The sequence below is a fragment of the Mustelus asterias genome, unplaced genomic scaffold (genome assembly GCF_964213995.1).
Source record: "Mustelus asterias unplaced genomic scaffold, sMusAst1.hap1.1 HAP1_SCAFFOLD_220, whole genome shotgun sequence".
Lineage (NCBI taxonomy): Eukaryota > Metazoa > Chordata > Chondrichthyes > Carcharhiniformes > Triakidae > Mustelus > Mustelus asterias.
This window is the reverse complement of record NW_027590204.1, coordinates 389558-417498: the sequence shown is the minus strand read 5'-3', so window position 1 is coordinate 417498 and position 27941 is coordinate 389558. Positions and strand designations below refer to the sequence as shown.

The 27941-nt window shown below is 46.3% G+C and overlaps 1 protein-coding gene across 1 annotated transcript; it reads left to right on the top strand.

Annotated features, from left to right (window-relative positions):
- The first annotated feature begins 16882 nt into the window (after positions 1-16882).
- Positions 16883-18545, top strand: LOC144485781 (uncharacterized). The gene is made up of 2 exons (XM_078203866.1): positions 16883-17547; positions 18482-18545. The coding sequence occupies exons 1-2, from the start codon at positions 16883-16885 to the stop codon at positions 18543-18545; spliced, it is 729 nt and encodes a 242-aa protein (XP_078059992.1).
- The last annotated feature ends 9396 nt before the right edge of the window (positions 18546-27941 follow it).

Genomic DNA, 27941 nt, shown 5'->3' with positions numbered 1-27941 from the left:
CTATCCTGTAGGATCTTGGTTACTTGTTTTGTGAACTAGTTCTCCCCATTAGTTTTGAACTGCAGGATAACTCTGATTACATTTAGACATGTCTAGAAAGGGTCTGTGTGCCAAATTTAACTGCAATTTGTAACCAACAAATAATGTTCATGTCCTGACTTATAGTCTGATGTCTTGGTAATTTGTGAAAGAAGATTAACTTCACTCACTCAGCAGTTTGAGGGGAACCAGACTGAGGGTTAATCTTTTTTTATTCGTCCATGGGATGTGAGGGTCACTGGCTGGGCCAGCATTTGTTGCCCATCTCTGAGGGCATTTAAGAGTCGACCACATTGCTGAGGATCTGGAGTCACATTGTAGGCCAGACCGGGTAAGGATGGCAGATTTCCTTCCCTAAAGGATCAGATGGTGAACCAGATGGGTTTTTACAACAATTGACAATGGTTTCATGGTCATCATCAGACATTTAATTCCATATTTTTATTGAATTCAAATTTCACCATCTGCCGCGCTGGAATTTGAACCTGGGTTCCCAGAGAATCACCCTGGGTCTCTGGATTGCTAGTCCAGTGACGATACCACTATACCACCGCGTCCCCTGACAGGCGGGGATACTAACCTCTACACTAATGAGGAAGTTGCTGATTAAACATAAGAAATAGAAGCAGGAAGAGGCCATTTAGCCCTTCAGGCCTGCTCTGCTACTCAATAAGATCATGCCTGATCTTCACCCTCCCCATAATGCTAAATTCCCTTTGTATCCGATATCAATCTTTGTCTTAAATAACTCCCAAACCCACACTCTTCCCAATAAGACCATAAGACATAGGAGCAGAATTAGGCCACTCGGCCCATTGCGTCTGCTCCACCATTCAATCATGGCTGATATTTTTCTCATCCCCATTCTCCTGCCTTTTCCCAATAACCGCTGATCCCCTTATTAATCAAGAACCTATCGACCTCTGTCTTAAAGACACTCAATGACCTGGCCTCAACAGCCTCCTGCGGCAAAGACTTCCACAGATTCACCACTCTCTGGCTGAAGAAATTCCTCATCTCTGTTTTAAAGGATCATCCCTTTAGCCTGAGGTTGTGTTCCCTCTGGTTCTAGTTTTTCCTACTAGTGGAAACATCCTCTCCACATCCACACTATCCAGGCCTCGCAGTATCCTGTAAGTTTCAATAAGATCCCCCCTCATCCTTCTAAACTCCAACCAGTACAGACCCAGAGTCCTCAACCGTTCCTCATACGACAAGCTCTTCATTCCAGGGATCATTCTTGTCAACCTCCTCTGGACCCTTTCCAAGGCCAGCACATCCTTCCTTAGATACGAGGCCCAAAACGGCTCATAATAGTCCAAATGGAGCCTGACCAGAGCCTTAGACAGCTTCAGAAGTACATCCCTGCTCTTGTATTCTAGCTCTCTCGACATGAATGCTAACATTGCATTTTCCTTCCTAACTGCCAACTGAACCTGCAGGTTAACCTTAAGAGAATCTTGAACACGGACTCCCAAGTCCTTTTGTGTTTCTGATTTCCTAAGCATTTTCCCATTTAGAAAATAGTCTACGCCTCCATTCCTCCTTCCAAAGTGCATAACCTCACACTTCTCCACATTGTCTTCCATCTTCAATGTGAACTTGCTGGTGGGTCAGCAGGTGGGATGACTGAATGAATCCCTTCCTGCACACAGAGCAAGTGAATGGTTTCTCCCCAGTGTGACTGCGGCGATGTATTTCCAGCAGCGAAGGGTAACTGAATCCCTTCCCACAGTCCCCACATTTCCGTGGTTTCCTTGGGTGTCCTTGTGTCCGTCGAGGTTAAACAATCTGTTCAAGCCTTGTCCACACAAAGAACGTGTATATTATTTCTCAGTAAAGGAATCAAGGGTCATGGGGATAAGGCAGGAAAGTGGAATTCAGGATTATATCAGATCAGTGAATAGTGAGCAGACTGAATGGGCCCAATGGCCTAATTCTGCCCCAAGATCTTCTCATCTTTTGGCTCTCTGCTGTGAATAGTGAGTTTTTTTTTAAAATCAGGCTGTGTAACTGGTTAAAGCTCTTTCCTCAGTCAGTTTACTGGAACACTCTCACTCGGGTGTGTGTGTAAGTCTTGGTGCTTTTCCAGTCACACTGATGTTTGAAATCTTTCCTCACCGCCAAAAGAGAAAAACATTTCTCCTTCCACATTTAAAGGTCGATGATATTCAGGTTCTGATGAATTGAGGGACTCTGTCAGCTCTTGATGTGATGTTTGGTTTCAGTTTCCCATCAGCAATTCATCACCCTCGTGGACCTTGTAAAAGATATTGACAGAGTCAGTATCATTGTCAGTACAGGATAGAAAGTCAGAACAGACAATTCTAGTTTCCATGGAATATTCTTTTATCTTTCGTTTCCCCAATCTTGTGGTCCAATCAAACTTCCATCTCAACTAAACCAGAACTTTGTTTCCAGTGTCTATGAGACACTCTGTACCCTGAGTTGTGGAGTTTTCGAGTGTTCCAGTCGACACTGCACGGTTCTTCTCCAGGACCACAAGAGCATGGACAAGACCACGGAAGAGAGGCCAACAGCCTAGTTACCCCATGCAGATCTACAAATCACTGTTTTAATCAGCCCCAAGAGCAGGTCCAGGAAAAGATCCTCTGACCTCCCAAGCCTTCTCCACATGGGAAGCCAATGATTAGGAGCGTGGGGAAGAATAGAAGTGGAACTAGAAGTGGAGAAGCAGCTCCTTCAGGAACTGCAACCTCTCACACTGAATATGTACATGGTTCATGGACTCCTGCAAACATCAGCTGCAGGCTGGGAGTGGGTGAAACTGTTTAGACACCTGTTGCCCAGTTTGGTGGGAGGCATGGTGGCACAGTGGTTAGACCTGGCTTCAGTTCCCGGATTGGGTCACTGTCTGTGTGGAGTTTGCAGATTATCCCTGTGTCTGTGTGGGTTTCCTTCAGGTGCTCAGGTTTCCTCCCACAGTCCGAAAGATGTGCTGGTTAGGTGCACTGGCCATGCTAAATTCTCTCTCAGTGGACCCGAACAGGCGCCGGAGTGTGGCGACTAGGGGATTTTCACAGTAACTTCATTGTCGTGTCAATGTAAACCTACTTCTGACACGAATAAATAATTTGAATTCTGATGTACTGGAAACTAGGACCCGGTGGGAACTGTAAAACCTAGGCCCCGCCCTTAGTGTTGCGTCACGAAGACCGCTGGCGCATGCGCCTCTCGTTGATCCAAGATGGCGGCCGTTAACCTGGACTTGGGCCTCGGGCGGAAAAAGATCCGGAGCTGCAAACACGGAAGCGCCGAGTCTCAATCGTGGTTTGAGGCGTCCACCAGGTGTTTAGAAACTCTTCTTCTCCAGAGCCGGCTCCATCGCTCCCTCAGAATTTCCGTTTCCTTCCCCGTGGCAAAGAGACAAAAAGACTCACTCCATCGCCATGACTGACAGTGCGCATGCGCCAATACTGGTGATATTGCGCCTTCCTCTGGTGTCAATAGGGGACATTCACCACCGCGGCGAATGCTGGGTAAACCCTCCGTCATTGAAAGTCGTTATTGTTGACTGGTGATCTTTTTCCTGTGATGTGGAGATTGGGAGGAGGGTCGAAAAAGCTGTGCACAGATCCTTCATTCATCAGAAAGAACAGAAGTGGGAATTGGTGGATAATTTTGATTTATTATTGTCACATGTTATGGTTTACAGTGAAAATTATTATTTCTTGCACACTGTACAGACAAAGCATTCCATTCATAGAGCAGATAGGAGAGAAGGAAAGAAAAGGGTGCAGAATGTAGTGTTACAGTCATATCCAGGGTGTAGCAAATGATCAACTTAATATAAGGCAGCTCCATTCAAAAGTCTGATGGCAGCAGGGATTAAGCTGTTTTTGAGTCAGTTGGTACCTGATCTCAGACTTTTGTATCCTATTTCCCAATGGAAGAAGGTGGAAGAGAGTGTGTCCGGAGTGCGTGTGGTTCTTTTTTGATTTGATTTATTATTGTCACATGTATTAGTGTACAGTGAAAAGCATTATTCCTTGTGCACTATACAGACAAAGCATACTGTACATAGGGAAGGAAAGGAGAGAGTGCAGAATGTAGTATTACAGTCACAGTTGGGCTGTAGAGAAAGATCAAATTAATGAGAAGTAGGTCTATTCAAAAGTCTGATGGCAGCAGGGAAGAAGGGTTTCTTGAATCGGTTGGTACATGATCTCAGACCTTTGTACTTTTTTCTTGTCGGAAAAAGGTTGAAGAGAGTATGTCCGGGGTGTGTGACATTCTCGATTATGTTGGCTGCTTTTCCGAGGCAGCGGGAAGTGTAGATGGAGTCACTGGATGGGAGGCTAGTTTGCGTAATGGACTGGGCAAATGCCCCAAAGTTTTCCACAAACAGCAGCAAAATCCAACCACTTCAGTCAAATATAAACTCAGAAGCTGGTGTGACTGAGTGAAGTATTTATTTGAGTAACTGTCAGGATTGTTTTCTGATGGATATTCCAAGTCATTTTTTAAATTGTTCAATTGATTCTAGTCATTGGCTGGACTAGCATTTATTGCCCATTCTTAATTGCCCTTGAAAAGCTGGTGGTGAGCTGCCTTCTTGAATCGCTGCAGTCTATGTGGTGGAGGTACATCCACAGTGTTGTTAGGGAGGGAATTCCAGGATTTTGATCCAATGACATTGAAGGAACAGTGACATATTTCCAAGTCAAGATGCTGAGTGGCTTGGAGGGGGACTTCCAGGTGGTGGTTTTCCCATCTGTCCACTGTCCTTGTCCTCCTAGATTGTAGCGGTCATTGGTTTTGTTTCCTTGTTTTCCTTTCTTTTTTGAAGAAGTGACCTGAATGGTTGACGAAGGAAGGGCCGTGGATGTTGTCTATATGGACTTTAGTAAAGCGTTTGACAAAGTCCCTCATGGTAGGCTAGTGAAAAAGGTTGGATCTCATGGGATAAAGGGGGAGGTGGCTAGATGGGTGGAGAACTGGCTTGGTCATAGAAGACAGAGGGTGGTAGTGGAAGGGTCTTTTTCCGGCTGGAGGCCTGTGACGAGTGGTGTTCCGCAGGGCTCTGTATTGGGACCTCTGCTGTTTGTGATTTATATAAATGATCTGGAAGAAGGAGTAACTGGGGTGATCAGTAAGTTTGCGGACGACACAAAACTGGCAGGACTAGCAGGTAGTGAGGAACATTGTCAGAGGCTACAGAAGGATATAGATCGGCTGGAAATTTGGGCAAAGAAATGGCAGATGGAGTTCAATCCTGATAAATGCGAAGTGATGCATTTTGGTGGGAATAATGTAGGGAGGAGCTACACGATAAATGGAAGAACCATAAAGGGTGTAGAGACGCAGAGGGACCTGGGTGTGCAAGTCCACAGATCTTTGAAGGTGACGTCACAGGTGGAGAAGGTGGTGAAGAAGGCATATGGCATGCTTGCCTTTATAGGACGGGGCATAGAGTATAAAAGTTGGGGTCTGATGTTGCAGATGTATAGAACGTTGGTTCGGCCGTATTTGGAATACTGCGTCCAGTTCTGGTCGCCACACTACCAGAAGGACGTGGAGGCTTTGGAGAGAGTACAGAGGAGGTTTACCAGGATGTTGCCTGGTATGGAGGGGCTTGGTTATGAGGAGAGATTGGGGAAACTGGGGTTGTTCTCCTTGGAAAGACGGAGGATGAGGGGAGACTTAATAGAGGTGTATAAAATTATGAAAGGCATAGATAGGGTGAACGGTGGGAAGCTTTTCCCCGGGTCGGTGGTGACGTTCACGAGGGGTCATAGGTTCAAGGTGAAGGGGGGAGGTTTAACACAGATATCAGAAGGACATATTTTACACAGAGGGTCGTGGGGGCCTGGAATGTGTTGCCGGGCAAGGTGGTGGAGGCGGACACACTGGGAACGTTTAAGACTTATCTAGACAGCTATATGAACGGAGTGGGAATGGAGGGATACAAAAGAGTGGTCTAGTTTGGACCAGGGAGCGGCGCGGGCTAATTGTTCTTTGTTTCTCGTTTCAAGGCTTCATTCTATGATCATCTTGCTGGTGCCAGTACAGAGCGAGACTGTGGATAGTTGGGAACCTGTCTCGGGGGCAGGGAATTCAGATGGTGTTCGTAAAGCAGAAGTGGAAATGAATAGGGTTTGGAAGCATTTTCTGATCAGGGCCAGTGTGATCTCCTGGACTCGTTTCGATCGCCTCAGGGGGTCGGAGAGGAATTTCCCAGATTTTTTTTTTCCCCATATTGGCCCTGGGGTTTTCACTCTGGGTTTTCGCCTCTCCCTGGAGATCACATGGTCTGGAATGGGGGGGTGGGGGTGAGTTAATAGGTTGTGATGAACAAAGCATCGTAGCTGTGAGGGACAGCTCGGTGGATAGGATATTAGGATGTAGATAGGCTGGAAAATTGGGCGGGGATCCTGGATTCAGGATTCAATCCTGGACCGGGGAGCGGCGTGGGCTTGGAGGGCCGAAGGGCCTGTTCCTGTGCTGTTTTGTTCTTTGTTCATCTGTGGAATTTGCTACCCCAAAGTGCGGTGGATGCTGGGCAGTGAGTAATTTAAGGAGGAGTTGGACAGATTTTTAATTGGTTATGGGTTGAAAGGTTATGGGGAGAAGGCAGGAAAATGGGGATGAGAAGCATATCAGCCAGGATTGAATGGCGGAGCGGACCCGAGGGGCCGAATGGTCTAATTCTGCTCCTATATCTTATGAAATTGCAGGTTTCATACAGATTTGCAAAAGAACAAAAAAGTCCGAGGTATTTGTCCTGAATTACTTTCACAGACAGCGATACGTTACCAATCACCAATTGTCCTTTGTGATGGTGATAGTTGGCCTTCTTCTTCTTGAACCTCTGCAGTCCATATAGTAAAGGTGCTCCCACAATGCAAGAGTATTAGAATTTTAACCCAGTCACGTTGAAGGGACAGTGATATTTGTCCAAGTCAGGAAGTTGTGTGGTTTTCCCATGTCCCAGTTGCTCTGGTACTTCCAGGTGGGGAAGATTGTGGGTTGAGGAGATTCTGCCAAAATCCTGGTTGAGTTGCTGATGTATAAAGTCTCTCTCCGTCACCCTCCTCCCGACCTCTCCCTCTTCACGCATAAAGGCTGGATTCTTGTTGTAGGCTCTGAAGAGGTGGAGGGTTCCTTTCCCTCAGTGCACTGGTAAACTGTTTGAGGCTTTGTCACAATCCAGCAGCTTTCATATCCACTATTTCCTAGTCCGAATCCCACAATTTACCAAATTAGTTCAACTCAATTTCACATTTTGTCTTTGTATATTTATGGCTTGTCTCTCATGGTTCCCTCTTTCTGTTTTCAATTCATTTTTCAGCGGATTAGAAGGTGAGGAATTACGGAAAATTGTAAATCAAGGATCACATCAAGATCAGACAGAGAACTTTGATTCATCAGGATCTAAACATCATCAGCCTTTGAACATGGAAGAAAAAAGCACCGTTCACAGAGAGGAGACACTGTACACGTGTTCTGTATGTGGACAAGGCTTCAATCGATCATCTGGCCTGTCGAGACACAAGCGCAGTCACACCAGGGAGAGACCGTATAAATGACTGTGGGAAAGAGAGAGACCGTATAAATAGACTGTGGGAAAGGATTCAATTATCCAGTTGACCTGCAAAATCACCAACGCACTCACACTGGAGAGAGACCTTTTACCTGCCCTGTGTGTGGGAAGGGATTCACTCAGACAGCTGGCCTGTTGATTCACCAGCGCATTCACAGCAGGGAGAGGCAGTTCACCTGCTCCGAATGTGGAAAAGGATTTACTCAGTCATCGGCCCTGCTGATACATCAGCACATTCACACAGGGGAGAGGCCATTCACCTGCTCTGAGTGTGGGAAGGGATTCACAGATTTCTCTGCCCTGCAGAGACACCAGCGAGTTCACACCGACAAGAGTTTAAATGCCTTGAGTGTGGAAAGAGTTTTAAAACTCGATGCACACTGCGGGAGCACCAGTACATTCACACCGGTTCCACACCGTTCAGCTGCTCCCACTGCCAGAAAGGGTTCAGGACATCATTCCACCTTGTGGCACATGAACGCATTCACACTGGAGAGAGGCCATTCACCTGCTCTGAATGTGGGAAGGGATTTAACCGATCATCCAACCTGCAGAAACACCAACGTGTTCACAGTGAAGAGAGACCGTTTAAATGTCCAGAGTGCGGGAAGGGCTATAAAAGTTCTGAGGAACTACGTCACCATCAACGAGTTCACAGTGAACAGAGACCATTCACGTGTTCTCACTGCGGGACTGGCTTCAGGCGATCAGGCGACCTCACTGTACATCAGTGAATTCACACTGGGGAGAGGCCGTTCACCTGCCCTGTGTGTGGGAAGGGATTCACTTGTTTATCCTCTCTCACTTCACACCAACTTGTTCACACAAATGAGAGACCGTTCAAATGTTCTGACTGTGAGAAGAGCTTTAAAAGCAGAAAACTTCTGCTCGCACACCAGCGAAATCACTCTGGGGACAAATCGTTCACCTGCACTGAGTGTGGGAAAGGATTCAGCCGATCATCCATTCTGCTGAGACACCAACAAGTTCACAGTGAGGAGAAGCCGTTCACTTGTTCAATGTGTGGAAAGGGATTCACCCAGTCATACAACCTGGTGAGACACCAGCGAGTTCACCAGTGATCACAGGGGTGTGATTCTACTGTTATTGCTGCTGTTAATTGCATCCCAAATAAATTATGTTTATACTGATAGTTGGAGTTTTTCTGATGTAAATCAACCCTGTTGGACTTGTAGAATACCCCACAGCATCTCTCATTCATGTGTCAATAAATCTTCACACCTGCAGACCTTGTTTTAAATTTAAATCACTCAGAAACTGTATTGAACTAAAGATGAATAATAAACAGATCACAGTCCAATCCTCTGTGTGAATGTGCCGATGTATCAGCAGGCCGAGGACTAAAGTCTGTTTTGTAACTTCAGGATAAGGATTTGAAAGCTCTGAATGTTGGTTCTCTCATATGTAGGCTGGAGCTATTTGATAGGCAGGATGTTAATAGCTGTAAACCTTTCAGATGTCGAAAGAATTACTATTGGAGTAAACTCACCCATTTATAACCTCAGACTCTGGTCCCTATTGTAATGAACAAGTAACACAGTGGAATAGCGGGATAAATATGTGGGGCTACGGGGATAGGGCCTGGGTAAGATGCTCTGTTGCAGACTCGATGGGCCCTGTACCCATGTGCATTCACCCTGCTAACCCCCCTAACCTACACATCTTTGGACACTAACGGATAATTTAACATGGCCAATCCACCTAACCGCAACATCTTTGGAATGTAGGAGGAAACGGAAGCACCCAGAGGAAACTCAGACACGAGGAGAACATGCACAGAAACCCGGTGCTGTCAGGCAGCAGTGCTAACCACTGTTCCACCGTGCAGCCCTTCATCTGCTGCTGAATCCCACATCCACACATTACCGCCAGACTTGACAATTTCAACACATTCCTGACTGGTCTCCCACATTCTGTAATTTTGAGATAATCCAAAATGTCCTCATGTCTTGCAGACGCTTCCTCCATCTTCACAACCCCCTCTTCTAATTCTGGGCCTCTGTGCAGCCCCTTTGCAATTCCTGCAGCATTGCTGGCCATGCGGACTAATAGAATCATAGAATCCTACAGTGCAGAAAGAGGCCATTCGGCCCATCGAGTCTGCACCAACCACATCCCACCCTGGCCCTATCCACATATCCCTACATATTTACCCACTCACCCCTCTAACCTATGCATCCCGGGACACTAAGGGGCAATTTAGAATGGCCAATCAACCTCGCCAGCACATCTTTGGACTGTGGGAGGAAATTGGAGCACCTGGAGGTAACCCACGCAGACACAGGGAGAATGTGCAAACTCCACACAGACAGCGACCCGAGCCGGGATTTGAACCCAGGTACCTGGAGCTGTGAAGCAGCAGTGCTAACCACTGTGCTACCGTGCCGCCCCATAACTAATGTATGGTTCTAATGTATGGTTCATCAATGTATGGATGAACTAATGTATGGTTCAATTCCCATTCCAGCTGAGGTCGGTGTCGGAGCTGTCTCCTCACCCTGCCCAAGAGTGGGTGGTAACGGCAGCCTGCTACTGACACAAACTGCCAGGAAAACAGCTCTGGATGACACATCAGCAGACATTTGGGGTTCCAAATGCTTGAAAAATGTTAACCTGTGTGAAATTGAGGTGTATTACAGACTAATTTAAATATAGGATGAGTGTCATTGCTTATTTAGTCACTGCTATAAACAGCGGAATTTTCACTTTGTAAACCTCAGCTTGAAGGAATAAAGTGAATAAATTGGGATATTAACTTTTACCATTATCCATCTGAAGCCAATGGACTCCTTTTTCCCTGTCCTGATGTGACACTGCATCATCTTAGGTTTGCAGAAGAAACTTAACCTTCGAGCACTGGGTGGTACAGTGGCACAGTGGTTAGCACTGCTGCCTCACAGCGCCAGGGATTTGGATTTGATTCCCGGCTTGGGTCACTGTGTGGAGTTTGAACATTTTCCCCGTGTCTGTGTGGATTTCCTCCGGGTGCTCCGGTTTCCTCCCACAGTCCAAAAGATGTGCTGGTTAGGGTGCATTGGCCAAACTGAATTCTCCCTCAGTGTTACCCGAACAGGTGCCGGAGTGTGGCGACCAGGGGATTTTCACAGAAACTTCATTACAGTGTGAATGTAAACCTTATTGTGACTCATAAATAAACTTTACTGTTGGCCTCAGTACCCGAGACCTGGCAGGATGGCAAGAATGGCCCGGGGCTCCAGTGTGGTGTACTGGAGGGGCTGGAGTGGGCAAGTGGTGGCACTGGGAGGAGCAGCAACTGGGAGGCCTACAGCGACCCCTGGTGGACAGGAGTGGACACAGTAAGAAGTCTCACAACACCAGGTTAAAGTCCAACAGGTTTATTTGGTAGCAAATACCATAAGCTTTCGGAGCAGAGCTCCTTCGTCAGATGGAGTAGATATCTGTTCTCAAACAGTGCACAGACACAGAAATCAAATTACAGAATACTGATTAGAATGCAATTCTAATGTCACATTATCATTATTGTGTCACATTATTATGTCACATTATCAGTAACCCCCACAGCTTGCCTCCTGGACTTGCAGAATTCCACAAGCTGTTCTGTCTGGAGACAATACACATCTCTTTAACCTGTGTTGAATGCTCCCTCCACCCACATTGTCTGTACATTTAAGACCTGGCTGGCTGTAGAGATTTGCATTCTAATCAGTATTCTGTAATTTGATTTCTGTGTCTGTGCCCTGTTTGAGAACAGAGACCACTCCATCTGACGAAGGAGCATTGCTCTGAAAGCTTATGGTATTTGCTACCAAATAAACCTGTTGGACTTTAACCTGGTGTTGTGAGACTTCTTACTGTGTTCACCCCAGTCCAACGCCGGCATCTCCACATCAGGACAGGAGTGGAAACAGCAGCAGCACAGTCTGCGCAAAAGCTTCCCCAGTTCAGCTGATCAGAGAGACTGGGAACCTCTTCAACTGTAAACTTCAGGTTCTCACATTCACCCCCATTCATCCCTCTCTCCCTCCATCCACCTCACTCTCCCTCCCTTCTCCATCCCTCCCTCTCATCATCCATCCCTTCCTCCCTCCTCCCATCCCTCCCTACTATAAGAACCATTCACTGAGCACAGCAGTTTCACCCTCATTCCCACAGTCTGTATTCCAGCCTTTATCACATCCACTCTGCTCCCAGATATTTTACACCATTAGATATTACAATTCAAACTTTATAATCTCTACAATTTACTATTCGTTCAAGGAGATAAGGGCGGCATGGTGGCACAGCGGTTAGCACTACTGCCTCACAGCGCCAGGGACCTGAGTTCAATTCCTGGCTTGGGTCACTGTCTGTGCAGAGTCTGCACATTCTCCCTGTGTCGCCGTGGTTTCCTCCAGGTGCTCCGGTTTCCTCCCACAGTCCAAAGATGTGCTGCTTAGGTTGGCTGGCCATGCAAAATTGACCCTAGTGTCAGGAGGATTAGCAGGTTAAATATGTGGAGTTACGGGGGTAGCGCCTGGGTGGGATTGTGGTTGGTGCAGACTCGATGGGCTGAATGGCCTTCTTCTGCACTGTAAGATTCTATGATTCTATGAGATCACAAAATTAAAGTTAAAAGTTAAATTTATTTATTAGTCGCATTAAGGCTTACATTAACACTGCAATTAAGTTACTGTGAAATTCCCCTAGTCACCACAGTCCGGCACCTGTTCAGGTCAATGCACCTAAACAGCGCATCTTTCAGACTGTGGGAGGAAACCGGAGCACCCGGAGGGAACCCACACAGACACGGGGAAAACGTGCAGACTCTGCACAGACAGTGACCCAAGCCGAGAATTGAACCCGGGTCCATGGCGCTATGAGGCAACCGTGCAGACAGACAGTCAAGAAATCATCAATTCCACTCCCACCCAGAGCTATGGGGATGTATTTATACATTATCTAATTTCACAATAAAACACACACACTGAGTTTCAGATTGGCTTCTGTTATTATTTTGGTGCCCAGCTAGTGGATTAGACTGAGACTGACATCAACTGTGTGCATGTGTGTGTGCGTGGGTGGGCGTGTTCACATAAACAGATAGAAACTAGAAGCAGGGGTAGGCCATGTGTCCCTTCGAGCCTGCCCCACCATCCACCTTGACCATGGCCGATCATCGAATTCAATATCCTGATCCCTTCCTTCCTCCCATATCCCTTTAGCCCCATATATGCGTGTCTGCGAATGTATGTGTGCATCTGTGAGTTTGTCTGCATCTAGAATAATGGGCGATTGACTTACCTGATGAGGGAGCAGCACCCTGAAAGCTCATGATACCAAATAAACCTGTTGGATTTTAACCCGGTGTTGTGAGACTTCTAACTAAAATCATAGAATCCAACAGTGCAGAAGGAGGCCATTCGGCCCATTGAGTCTGCACTGACCACAATCCTATCCAGGCCCTACCCCTTAACGCAATGCATTTACCCTAGCTAGTCCCCCTGACACTAAGGGGCAATTTAGCATAGCCAATCCACATAATCCGCCCATCTTTGGACTGTGGGAGGAAACTGGAGCATCCAGAGGGAACCCACACAGACACGGGGAGAACATGTAAACTTCACACAGACAGTGACCCGAAGCTTGAATCGAACCCTGGTCCTTGGCGCTGTGAGGCAGCGGTGCTAACCACTATGCCACAGAACAGTAATCCAGGGGACCGGGATTAATTGTTGGATTACACAGTGATATGTTACAGAGTCTTAAAATCTGAAATAAAACAGTCAATGCCACAAATAGTCAACAGGCCCAGCAGCTTCTATGAAGGCAGAAACAGAGTGAAACATACAGCCAAACATCCATATGAATGAGGAGCAGCAGTGGACCATTGGGCCCCTCTGCTGCAGCATTTGACAAGATCCCAACTGATCTGATTGTGGCCAGAACTCCAGTTTTCTGTCCCCCGCCACCCACCAACCACCCCGCTCCCCGCCCCCCCCCCCCCCCCCCACCCCCAGACCCTCTGACTCTCTTGTCAGGAAGCCATTTATTCAGCCTTAACAATATTCAATGACTCTGTCTCCACTGCTCTCGAGGGAAGAGAATTCCACAGACCAAAGACCCTCTGAGAGAGAGAGAGAAAAATCTCGTTCTCTCTGTCCCTAATGTTTCAAGTCCAATGCGCTCTCCAGAGCCACACAGAGAAAATCAGGATAAAAGCAAATTACTGTGAATGCTGGAATCTGAAACCAAGAGAGAAAATGCTGGAAAATCTCAGCAAGTCTGGCAGCATCTGTCAGGAGAGAAAAGTGCTGACGTTTCGAGTCCAGATGACCCTTTGTCAAATACTGACCTCTGAAGAATTGAGAGAGGGAGGTGGAGGAGACTAAATGAAAGATCTGTAAACTGACAAATGTTTCACGGCCCAAGACCAAAGCGAGTGGAACTGGGACAAGTAAAGACACAAAAGATGTTCTGGATGAGGTGTGAATAGCCGGTTAGCAATAGTCTGAACGCAAAGTAAACAAGAGGGAAATGAGGTGAAAAAAGCAGCAACGAAACACAACACAATGGGGGCAGAGATTGTGGTGTAAAATTGTTGAGCTCAGTTTTGTTCTGAAGGCTGTAAAGTGTCTCTTTCAGTTGCGAGAAATAATATTATATTTCCCAGTTCCGATGACAGGTCACATTCAGTCTGTTTCTCTCTCCACAGAGGCTGCCTGACTTGTTGAGTATTTCCAGCCAAAAGAGAAAACGCTGGCGTGGGGAGGGGCTGGGGGGGGGGGGGGAGGGGCGGGTTACGTTCACAATTTTGTGTTTGTGTCTGGTGCGAATAATACTTTGGATTAAACGGAGAAGTTTTTTAAACTGAGGAGAGTAACTGCATTTGAGCGCTGACTTTAAACAACATTAACAAGCCCGGGCTGCTGGAGAAACATTTAGGGATTTGTGAGCAGTCAGTTCCGGCTGGTTTGAAGTGAAATCCTGTCGGTGCTGCGGCAAATCTGAACTCAAACCAGACAAACTGGAACCGCTGGGTTAGAGATTCCGGGTGTTGGGATGTGGAGGCTGGGGGAGGGGGAGATGGCGGTAAAACTCTGAGCCTGACTTTAGACAGGGTGAGCGGGGTAAAGGGGAGGAATGACAGAGTTAATGTGGGAGTCAGGGACAATAGCAGAAGGTGGGAAGCTCTGGAAAGGAGCAATGGGGGTAAAGGCCATGAAAGAATGCTTGTTTAAATGAAGATAAAAGCAAATTACTGCGGATGCTGGAATCTGAAACAGAAACAGAAAATGCTGGAAAATCTCAGCAGGTCTGACAGCATCTGTGGAGAGAGAATGGAGTTAATGCTTCCAGTCTGGATGATCACAGATGCTGTCAGACCTGCTGAGGTTTTCCAGCACTTTCTGCTTTTGATTAACTGAAGGTTCAGCAGGGAAAGAAGCAGCGAACTGAACACACTGGACCCAGGGGGAGTGGGTGACCCAGGATAAGCTCGGTGAGGCTCTGCAATGTCCATCAACACATCCACATTGAGACTTTAGAGCGCCAAGGAGGAGGGGAAGGAGAAACTATTTGGGGCACAGCAGGAGGTCACCCCTCCCCCCACTCTGTGGTTCGACATCCCTCCCTCACCTGGGCAGGGTTGGCTCAAGGTGCAGGAAGCTGCAAGCTGAGAGGCTGAGCTGTGAACTGGGCCGGGTTGGGGGTTTGAGTGACAGTCCTGGGGCTATATCAGTACAGGAACTGCCACAGATTCCCCCTTTTTCCTGGGACGTTTCAGTGGAGCTGTGTTGGTGAGTGTTTGTAATCTCTGTCTCACTGTCTCGGTAATGGGGGTGGGTTGTAGATTGCTGTGAGTGTTAGACTAAATAACCTCTCCTCATGCTGCCAGTTCCAGTCTGCAGACTCCATTTCTCAGTCCAGTTTGCTGCTCTGTCTCTGTCTCTCTGTACTTTGCTGCAGTGCTCCACATTCTGAGCAACATCCAGCCCATTGTTATCACCCGAAATTTGCGGCAAACTACCTTCACTGTGGCACAGCGGTTAGCACTGCTGCCTCACTGCGCCAGGGTTCGATTCCAGCCGTGGGTGACTGTCTGTGTGGAGTTTGCACAGTAAGTAGTCTCACAATATCAGGTTAAAGTCCAATGAGTTCATTTGGAATCAATGCAAATTACTGTGGATGCTGGAATCTGAAACCAAAAGAGAAAATGCTGGAAAATCTCAGCAGGTCTGGCAGCATCTGTAAGGAGAGAAAAGAACTGACATTTTGAGTCCAGATGACCGTTTGTCAAAGCTGCTCCTTCATCAGCACTCCAAAAGCTCGTGGTTCCAAATAACCTGGTGTTGTGAGACTTCTTACTGTGCCCACCCCAGTCCAACATCTCCACCTCAGGTGTGGAGTTTGCACAATCTCCCCCTGTCTGTGTGCATTTCCTCTGGGTGCTCTGGTTTCCTCTCACTGCCCAAAGATGTGCAGGTTCGGTGAATTGACCATGTTAAATTTGTCCCTTAGTGTCCCAAGATGTGTAGGGTCTAATTTGATTTATTATTGTTGCATGTTCTGGGATACAGTGAAAATTATTTCTTGCGTGTTATACAGGAAAAAAAATCATAACTTGGTAAAGTACATAGGGGGAAAGGAAAAGAGTCGGGTACAGAATATATTGTTGCGGTTGCAGGCAGGGTGAAGAAGAAGGTCAGGATGGGGATTAGCAGAGTAAATGCGTGGGGTTACTGGGATAGGGGGTGAGCCTGGGAAAGATGCTCTCAGAGTCAGTACAGACTCGATGGGTAAAATGGCCTCTTTCTGCACTGTAAGGATTCTATGATTAGTGAATTACGGTGAGCAACTTTTGAATAGAGGGGTTTCTGGGGCGCAGAGCATTGTGGGAAATGTGACCGCCATTAGTCAGTGCCCGACTCTAGATGTTTCATTTCGACTGAGGGCAAGTCAGCAACCTGAGCCCTCAATAATGTTTGGAGCTCTCACAGGCTGCCTCGTCTGGTGAATATCTCGACGATCCTCAGTTCCTGGCCTCCTGCATGTTTTTTTTAATTGTTGCTTCGGTCTGGACTCTATTCATCACCTGTCTCTATAGGTTCTCTCTCAATCCCCCCTTTTCTGTTTTAAATCAGTTTCACAGGGATTAGAAGGGGACGAATTGCAGTCAGGAAACTGAAAGTAAATATCATATCAGGAACTGCCAGAGTCGCCCAATTTATCATAACTGAATATCAGTGGATTTTGAACATGGAAGGAAAAAACACTATTCACAGTGGAGAGAAACCGTACATGGGTTCTGTATGTGGACGAGGCTTCAGCCGATCATCTGGCCTGTCAAAACGTAAGTGCAGTCACTCCATGGAAAAACTGTGGAAATGTGTGGACTGTGGGAAGGAATTTAATTACCCATCCCAGCTGGAAATTCATCGGCGCAGTCACACTGGGGAGAGGCCGTTCACCTGCTCTGAGTGTGGGAAGGGATACACTCAGTCAGCCCACCTACTTACTCATCAGCGAGTTCACACCGGCGAGAGACCTTTTAAATGCTCAGACTGTAGGAAGTGCTTCAAAAGTTCTTGGGAACTGATGTCCCATCAACGTGTTCACACTGATGAGAGACCGTTCAGGTGCTCTCACTGTGGGATTGGGTTCCAGCATTCACATAACCTTACTGTACACCAGCGAATTCACACTGGGGATAGGCCATTCACCTGCTCCTACTGTGGGAAGGGATTCACTCGGTCATCCCAACTATTGACACACCAGCGAGTTCACACTGGGGAGAGACCTTTTAAATGCTCTGACTGTGGGAAGTGCTATAAAAGTTCTGGTGAACTGACTTCCCATCAACGTGTTCACACTGATGAGAGATGGTTCAGGTGTTCTCACTGTGGGACTGGGTTCAGGCGATCATATGACCTCATTCTACACCAGTGCACCCACACTGGGGAAAGGCCATTCACCTGCTCTGAATGTGGGAAGGGATTCATTCAGTCCTCCAGCCTGCTGAGACACAAGCGAGCTCACACTGGGGAAAGGCCATTCAGCTGCTCTGAAAGTGGGAAGAGATTCACTCAGTCATCCTACCTGCTTAGACACCAAAGAATTCACTAGTAACCACGGTGATTGGAATCTGCTGTTAATCCTATCCAGGACTGTAGTATGTTCATTGCGTTTGTTTTTGTTGATGTTAATGAACTCCAGCCAGTTATACGGTTTAATATTCTGAATAAAAGTCAAATAAATTATCTTTGTGTTCAGTACTGTGAATCTTTTTAATATCATCAGCACAACTGAATTCCTTTTGAGTTAGATAGCTTACCACTACCACTACTTCCCATAGAAATCATAGAAACCCTACAGTACAGAAAGAGGCCATTCGGCCCATCGAGTCTGCACTGACCATAATCCCACCCAGGCCCTACCCCCATATCCCTACATATTTTACCCGCTAATCTCTCTAATCTACGCATCCCAGGACACTCAGGGGCAATTTTAGCATGGCCAATCAACCTAACTCACACATCTTTGGACTGTGGGAGGAAACCGGAGCACCCGGAGGAAACCCACGCTGACACGAGGAGAATCTGCAAACTCCACACAGTCAGTGACCCAAGCCAGGAATCGAACCCAGGTCCCTGGAGCTGTGAAGCAGCAGTGCTAACCACTGTGCTACCGTGACGCCCAGTTGCTCTCCCATTGTCCCTCTTCCATCTTCACCTCCCCCGCAAGTGCTCATTGGGAATAAAACTCACAATCTTCTTTGTCACTAAGTTTGAGACAATCCAATCAGCTGCCTCTACTCTTCCCTCCTTCCCCTAACCCACTGGAACAAACCTCCTCTAACGCTGCCCTTTGTCTGAGCTCTGAACTCTCATCTTTCTGCAGTTTCTCTCCTGCCTCCCCTCATGTCCTCTTAGAGCTCATCTTCCCCATGAGAACCATCTCCTGATCCCTCAATCCTATTCCCACTGTAATACTGACAGTACAACTTCTCCACATCAGCTGATATTGTCAATATCTTCCTCTCCTTCAAATCCGACATCATCACCCACTTCTCAATAAAATATCTTTGACACAAGCCCTTGTGAACTACCATCCCATCTCCCTTTCCTCTCTAAAGCCCTTGAATGTTTTACCTTCCACATATTGTAACTTGTTTCCCCTTTCTCACTGTGTATAGAAACGTTTAATTTGTTTGTGCAGAATCTGTGGAATCTTTTGCCTTTATTCACTTGTTAAGTGTTTTGAATCTCCACCTTTGTCAATTTTATACAAACTCACCCACATCTAAAAACTATTTTGTGGGAATTGGGGGAATAGAACAGAAGATGGGTTTCTGCTGCTAAGTTACAATCTCAGCTGATGTTACTTCTGGGCAGGAAGGTCCCAGAATAAAACCCTGGCTCAATTGACGGTAACTTTGACCTTTTTGTTTTAGAAATGTGGATGAACAGAGTCACTGGACGGACAATGAGCTTTTAACAAAAACATCTTTTAAACATGAAAATATTGACAGTAACACAAGACTCCTTCATTCCACACAATCACAGTGAGGGAGCTCCCACTAGTGGCGAAGTGAGGTAAATGGCCTCTGCCTGGGAGATCGCTGAACCCTCAGGCTACTGAAGGGTCATTTTCAAACATAGAAACGTTGGAGGATTGTGCTACTGTATTTTTCTTGTTCCTTTTTTTTATATTAACGCAGACGAATCTATTTAGAGAATTGAAACCAACCTCAGAAATAGCAACAGGCGAACTCGAAGACAAACACATTCACAGAAATGCACTCTCAGACAGACACAGGCAAACTCGCACACACAGACATGCAGACAAAAAAACACTCTGACTTCACAAATACACACACACTCACAACACAGAGACAGACTGAGACCAATTTCAGTCCAAATAATCTGCTGGGCACTAAAATAATGTAAGAAGCCTCACAACACCAGGTTAAAGTTTATTTGGTAGCACAAGCCACTCGCTTATAAAGACACAAACTCAATTTACAAAATAATTTACAAAATTTACATAATCCTGTTCATAAGAACAGGATATGGCGCTCGACTCAACGATTGACTGTTCCGACGCGCCAAAGCGAAAAACCGCACCAACCTCCTCAGAAGACAAACACAGGACACTGTGGAAAGAGTACCCTTCGTCATCCAGTACTTCCCCGGAGCAGAGAAGCTACGACATCGTATCCAGAGCCTTCAACATGTCATTGATGAAGACGAACATCTCACCAAGGCTATCCGCACACCCTCACTTCTTGCCTTCAAAAAACCGCACAATCTCAAACAGACCATTGTCCGCAGCAAACCACCCAGCCTTCAGGAGAACAGTGACCACGACACCACACAACCCTGCCACAGCAACCTCTGCACAACATGCCGTATCATCGACACGGATGCCATCATCTCACGTGAGAACACCATCCACCAAGTGCACGATACATACACTTGCAACTCGGCCAACGTTGTCTACCTGATACGCTGCAGGAAAGGATGTCCCAAGGCATGGTACATTGGGGAGACCATGCAGACGCTACGACAATGGATGAATGAACACCACTTGACAATCACCAGGCAGGAGTGTTCTCTTCCTGCTGGGGAACACTTCAGCGGTCACGGGCATTCGGCCTCTGATCTTCAGGTAAGCGTTATCCAAGGTGGCCTTCAAGACACTCGACAGCGCAGAGTCGCTGAGCAGAGACTGAGAGCCAAGTTCTGCACACATGAGGACGGCCTCAACCGGGATCTTGGGTTCATGTCACACTATCTGTAACCCCCATGACTTGCCTGGGCTTGCAAAATCTCACTAACTGTGCTGGCTGGAGACAATGCACATCTCTTTAACCTGTATTTAACCCTCTCTCCACTCATATTGTCTGTACCTTTAAGACTTGATTACCTGTAAAGACTCGCATTCCAACCATTATTTTATAAATTGAGTTTGTGTCTTTGTGCCCTGTTTATGAACAGAACTCCCACTCACCTGACGAAGGAGCAGCGCTCCGAAAGCAAATGGCTTTTGCTACCAAATAAACCTGTTGGACTTTAACCCGGTGTTGTGAGACTTCTTACTGTGTTTACCCCAGTCCAACGCCGGCATCTCCACATCATCACTAAAATAATGACAGAAGCAAATTTGAAACTCAGTGTGTGGGTTTTATTGTGAAATGAGAAAATGTATAAATATATCCTCCAGCTCGGGTTGGTTTGGAATTGATGATTTCTCTGCTGTCTATAAGGTTACTGAACAAATATTAAATTGTAGAGATTGTGAAGTTTGAATTGTAATATCTATTGGTCTAAAATATCTGGGAGCAGAGTGGATGTGATGAAGGCTGGAATACAGACTGGAGGAATGAGGGTGAAACTGCTGTGCAGAGTGAATGGTTCTTGTTGTCGGGAAGGATGGATGGAGAGAGGGAGGGATGGTGAGATGGATGGAAGGAGGGGTGGATGGAGGGAGAGGGATGGATGGAGGGAGGGCGAGATGGATGGAGGAAGGGATGGATAGGTGAATGTGAGAAGCTGAAGTTTACATTTGAAGAGGTTCTCAGAGTCTTTGAGCAGCTGAACAGCGGAAGCCTTTGGGCAGAGACTGTGCTGCTGCTGTTTCCCCTCCAGTCCACCAGGGTTCGCTGTAACCCTCTCGGCTGCTGCTCCCCCTGGTGTCACCTCTTGCCCGCTCTGCCCGGCTGCTGTTCCTTGACGGATGGGAGACCGGAGAGGAATTGGAGAAAGAGGTGGAACAGCAGGACGCATGCGTAGCCGCCATGTTTGTGAGGGGCAATGTTTTGAAATTCTTCCCAGTGACAGAATTTGAACAACTTGTCCATCAAACTGCTTCACTCTTTCACTTCCAATTTCTTACTGATGAGCACAACAACAAAATCAGGGCAGCGAAGATAACTTGTATTCATACTGTGCCTTTAACAAAATAAAATAGTCCCAGACATTTCACAAAATTTTACAGTTCTTTGAAAAAGGGTAGCACAGTGGTTAGCACTGCTGCCTCACAGCTCCAGTGACCCAGGTTCAACTCCAGCCTCGGGTGACTGTGTCTCCCCGTGTCTGCGTGGGTTTTCATCTGGGTGCTCCTGTTTCCTCTCGCAGTCCAATGACATGCAGGTTAGGTGGATTGGCTATGCTAAATTGCCCCTTCGTGCCCCAAGATGTGTAGGTTCGGGGAAGTAACAGGATATGTGGGGCTACGGGGATAGGACCTGGGTGCAGAGTCGAGACAAGTTGGCAGGTTTCTTTCCCTGAAGGACGTGAGTGAATCAATTGAACCCAGCAGTTTTCATGGTCACTTTTTCCTAGTGCCGGCCCCACAAGTGACCAGATTCATTCAGCTCAATTTCACAACCTGTCTTTGTGCTTTCGTGGGTTCTCTCTCACTCCCTTTTTTCTGTTTTAAATCAATTTCACAGGGTTTTAGGAGGGGACGATTTGCAGTTGGGAAACTGAAACCAAACATCACATCAGGGAATGATACCATCAGCCAATTTATCGTAACCTGAATATTGTCAGATTTTAAACATGGAAGAAACATCGGAACAGCCTTATTCCTATTGGCTAATTCAGGCTGTGTTCCATTGTGATGTCACAATGCGGAAGTTGGCCAATGATTGAAACTCCCTCCTCTGGACAACATCTGGGAGGAAATCAATGTTTCCCCCTTTCCATTTCTTTTCTCATTCTGGGGGAAATTGGGGACTTGCAGCAACTGAAGGGAAAGGAAGTGAATCCAGGGAGGCTGCAGACTCTGGAAAGGTTACAGACGAAGACCGGATTCAGGAACAAGACTCGGCCCAGGTATATTTTTATTTCTCTCTCAAAGACATTGACATCCTTTAGTTCCCTCAGTTTGACATTTATTTATCTAGCTAATAGGATAGCCTCTTACCCAATGTTCACAATTAAAGAGGGAGTTTTCCCCCAGAAGAAGGCTAACATTTAAATGAAAAATAAATTTGGATGGGAGAGAGAGATGTTACTTATGATCCCCTATTTTTTGTCTTAAAAGCAGCCACACTGCTGTATATTTCATTTAGTATGTTTAGTCTGAAGCCCATTCTCTCATCTGCCTCAGAGAATATGTCCATGATAGTTTGTAGATCAGACAGGCATTTTTTTCATTCATTTGTGGGACATGGTGTCGCGAGCTGGCCAACATTTATTGCCCATCCCCATTACCTGAGGGCATTTGAGAGTTAACCACATTGCTGTGGCTCTGGAGTTACATGTAGGCCAGACCAGGTAAGAACAGCAGATTTCCTTTCCTAAAGGACATTAGTGAACCAGATGGGTTTTTCCAACAATCGACAATGGTTTCATGGTCATCAGTAGGTTCTTAATTTTTAAAATTAAATTCAAATTCCACTGTCTGCCGTGGGGGGATTCAAACCCGGGGTCCCCAAAACATTAGCTGAGTTTCTGGATTGATAGTCTCGTGATAATACCACTCGGCCATCACCCCCGCTCCCCCTCCCCTAGAGTCTGCGTACTGCAACCCGATGACTGAGGCTGGGCTGGTCTTGGTTCTGGCCTGGAGGGGTCGAACATTGAAAGTTTCCCACTGGTCCAGTCAGTTAGCTCGACTGCAGTGGGGAGCTTCATGGTGCTGGGGTGGAGCGTTGCTGCGGGGAAGGTGGGGATGAATGTTGGTGCGATGACGCAGCCCTGCTTGACCCCAGTTTGCAATCGTTCTGATCGCCTCACCATAGGAAGGATGTGATTGCACTGGAGGGGGTTCAGAGGAGGTTCACCAGGATGTTGCCTGGGATGGAGCAGCTGAGCTATAAGGAGAGACTCGATAGGCTTGAATTGTCTTTTTTAGAGCAGAGAAGGCTGAGGGGGGACATGATTGAGGTGTATAAGATTGTGAGGGGTATGGACAGAGTGGATAGGAAGCAGCTGTTCTCCTTAGTTGACGGGTCAATAACGAGGGGGCATCATTTTAAGGTGAGGGGCAGGAGGTTTTGGGGGATTTGAGGAAAAATGTTTTCACCCAGAGGGTGGTGGGAGTCTGGAATTCACTGTCTGGGAGGGGAGTGGAGGCGGGAAACCTCACAACCTTTAAAAAGCACATGGATGGGCACTTGAATGTTTTGACAGTTCAAACACCATCAGCCAAGTGTTGGAAAATGGATTAGTGTAAATTTAGTATAGTTTTGTCAGTGCAGACTCGATGGGCTGAAAGGCCTCTTCTGTACTGTATGACTTTATGACTTGTGAATTCGCTGGTGTTTCTGCAGTCAGGATGACTGAGTGAATCCCTTCCCACACACGGTGCAGGTGAATGGCCTCTCCCCAGTGTGAACTCGCTGGTGTGTCCGCAGGGCAGATGACGATCTGAATCTCTTTGTGCAGTGAGAGCAGCTGAAAGGTCTCTCCTCAGTGTGAATGCGCTGGTGGGACATCATTAGCTGAGAGCTTGTGAAATCCCTCCCACAGTCAGAGCATTTAAAGGGTCTCTCTTGGGTGTGAGTGACATTGTGCCTCAGCAAGTAGGGCAACTGACTGAAGCCTTTCCCACACACAGAGCAAGTGAATGGCCTCTCCCCCGTGTGAACTAACTGGTGTCTCCGCAGGCCTGATGCCACACTGAATCCTTTCCCACACACAGAGCAAGTGAACGGCCTCTCCCCAGTGTGAAATCGCTGATGGCTCTGCAAATCAGTTAACTGAGTGAATCCCTTCCCACACACAGAGCAGATGAAAGGTCTCTCCCCAGTGTGAAATTGAGGGTGTCTCTGCAGACTGGATAACCGAGTGAATCCTTTCCCACACACAGAGCAAGTGAACGGCCTCTCCCCAGTGTGAACTCGCTGGTGGCTCTGCAAATCAATTATCTGAGTGAATCCCTTCCCACACACAGAACAGGTGAACGGCCTCTCCCCAGTGTGACCGCGTCGATGAATTTCCAGCTGAGATGGAAAACTGAATCCTTTCCCACATTTCCACGGTTTCTCCATGGTGGGGGTGTCCTTGTAACTCTCCAGGTTAAGCAATCAGTTAAATCTCAAACAGAACAAGGGTACAGTCTCTCCCCACTGTGAATGCTGCGATGTATTTTCAGGTTGTGTAACTGGTTAAAGCTCTTTCCACACTCAGTGCACTGGAACACTCTCACTCGGGTGTGTGTCTCGGTGCTTTTCCAGTCACACTGAAATTTAAAATCTCCTGAAGCAGACAGAACAGAGAAACATTTCCATTCTGGATTCAAAGGTCGATAATATTCAGGTCCCGATGAATTGAGGACGCTGTCAGATATTGATGTGACGTTTGGTTTGAGATTTCTGTCTGTAAATCCTCACCTTCTAATATCCTGTAAAAGGAATTTACAAAAGTCATCAATGTCAGTGAAGAATAGAAATTCAGAACAGACAGTTCAAGTTTCTATGGAACATTCTCTCCTCTCTCATTCCCCAAAAGCTGTAAATCTCCATCCCACACACTCTCTCTCCATTCTCACTCTGCTGTATCTAATATTCACCCTCCCAATTCTCCTAAAGATGCTGATTGAGGCTGATTGACAGATCCATGCTCACTGCTTCCTGTCCTGGACACAGGGAGCTGAAAATCTCCATGCAGGCTGCCAGACAGATATCTATAATACTGGATAAAAGTGTAAGATACAGGACATTATTTGCATAGTGATAGAGCAGGTATTTGAGGAAGATTTATACTTGGGTAGGGAGAGCACATGATCTGGAACTCGCTGCCTATGAGGATGGTGGAACAGAAGATGAATGGGAAATACATCTCATGATATAGTGGGAGTTACTGTGGGAGTTACAAATAGTGTGACATGAAGGTCCACAGTTGCGTGGACCTGCAGAGTTTCACTGGCTGTCTTGTCTGGAGACAATACACATCTTTTTAGCCTGTCTTGATGCTCTCTCCACTCCCATTGTTTTGTTTCTTAAAGACTTGATTAGTTGTAAGTATTCGCATTCCAACCATTATTCATGTAAATTGAGTCTGTGTCTTTATAAGCTCTGTTTGTGAACAGAGTTCCCACTCACCTGAAGAAGGGGCTTAGAGCTTCGAAAGCTTGTGTGGCTTTTGCTACCAAATAAACCTGTTGGACTTTAACCTGGTGTTGTTAAACTTCTTACTGTGTAACAATAACACACAGGCTCCAATACAATCAGAGTGGGGATGGAGCACAGAGACAACACAGCAAAGCACTGACTTACTCTGAGTGTAACAATGACACACACAGGCTCCAATACAATCAGAGTGGGGATGGAGCACAGAGACAACACAGCAAAGCACTGACTTGAAAACAGAAAATGCTGCAAAACCTCAGCAGGTCTGACAGCAACTGTGGAGAGAGATTCCAGCCAACGTTTCGAGTCTGGATGACCCTTCGTCATGGATTGCCTTGATTTACTTTAGATTACTTACTCTGAGTGTAACAAACACAGTGTTTATTCCAATAATAAGTCAGGCTGCAGTGTGTTAGTGAACACAGTATTGGATCTAATGTAATGATCGTACAGACAGTATAGAATCCCTACAGTGCAGAAGGAGGTCATTGAGCCAATACCGACAATGATCCCACCCAGTCCTGTCCCCGTAACCCATGTAGATATCTTGCTTATCCCCGACACTAAGGGCCAATTTAGCATGGCCAATCAATCTAATCTGCACATTTTTGGAGTGTGGGAGGAAACAAGAGCACCCGGAGGAAACCCACACAGACACAGGGGGAATGTGCAGACTCCACACAGTCAGCTGAGGCACGAATTGAACCCGGGTTCCTGGCGCTGTGAGGCAGCAATGCTGACCACTGTGCTGCCAGGCTGCCTGTGTTTTAAGAAATCTCATTAAAATCTGGAACTCGGATGGGGATATGGGTTGGTGTTTGGTGGGAATCAGATTTACAGAATTGGTTCCTGTCATAGCAACAATCCAATTGCTATATGTTGGTAAGACTGAGAGAAGTATTTAAAGTGGAGACCATCGGTGTGTTCAAGGATAATGATGGAATTTATGAACTGAGAAAATATTGAGAGCAAAGAAATCAATCTAAAAAATTGTAGTCACTTCACGTTGTTCCAGAAGTGGCATCTGGTTGTGATGTCAGGTTTTACACAGCACATGGTCATTCTGAATGGAGAATCTCTGAGTTGTACAATTCACATCATTCAGGGGCCAGATTGTCTGCTCAGAAAGAGGAAGGTTTCTGTGACACCAATGAAAAGCAACAGACACACTCACAGACACCCTCACACACAGAGTCTCACACCCTGCAAATTATCTCTTGTCACTTTATTGTTTTTAGTCGTTTTGAAATAAATCCTGAATGTACTATAAAAATCATTCATAAGTACTTGTTGAGATTTCCCTGAAAGGCATCTATACTGTTCATTTCACTCCCTGTAGTTGTGATTTCCATATTCTCGCCACTCTTTGTGTAGAGAAATTTATCCTGGATTTCCTATTGGATTTCTCAGTGACTGTTTTATATTGATTGTCTCCAGTTTCCCAGTAACTTCACTGCAGTGTTAATCTAAGCCTACTTGTGACTAATAAATAAAGTTTACTTTTTGCTCTTCCCCACAAGAGGAAACACTATTTTTGTATCTAAACATTTTACAATTTTGAGGACCTCTGCTCAGGTTACCCCTCAGCCTTCATTTCTCAAGAAAGAAGAACTCGCCTGTCAATTCTTTCCTGATAAAAAAAACCACACACATTTTGAAAATCATTTATGCGATGTGGGCATTGCTGGCTTGGCCATCATTTATGGCTAATCCCTGATTGCCCTTGAGAAGGTGGTGGTGAGCTGCCTTCTACATTAAAATCTCATCATATAAATCCTCTCTGCACCCTTTCCAGTGCCTGGATATTTTTTAAAATAATACGGTGACCAGAATGGTATGCAGTGGTCAGTAAGATTCTTGATCAGAGAGTCACAGATTTTCCAAAAGTGGTTTGAGCTTATCCATGGTTTTAAATTAGATTCTTAGGAAGCAACAATTTAAAAATGATGCATAATAAACAGGGAAAAAAAACAAGACCTATGGCAGGTGAGTAACCGAGGCCCCAGCACTGATCCTGCGTTACCCAAATAGTCACTGCCTGCCAGTTGGAAAAAGACCCGTTTAATCCTACTCTTTGTCTCCTGTCTGCCAATCAGTTTTCGACCCATCTCAGTACAACAGCCCCAATCCCATGTGCTTTACTTTTTGTGAAGAAGTTGCCGAGTTGGCGGATAATGGGAATCGGGTTCACGTTATCTATCTCAGGGCATAATCATCAACAATTTGTATTTACACAAAGTGTTGTGGGGCTGGAGGAGGTTACTGAGATACTGAGGA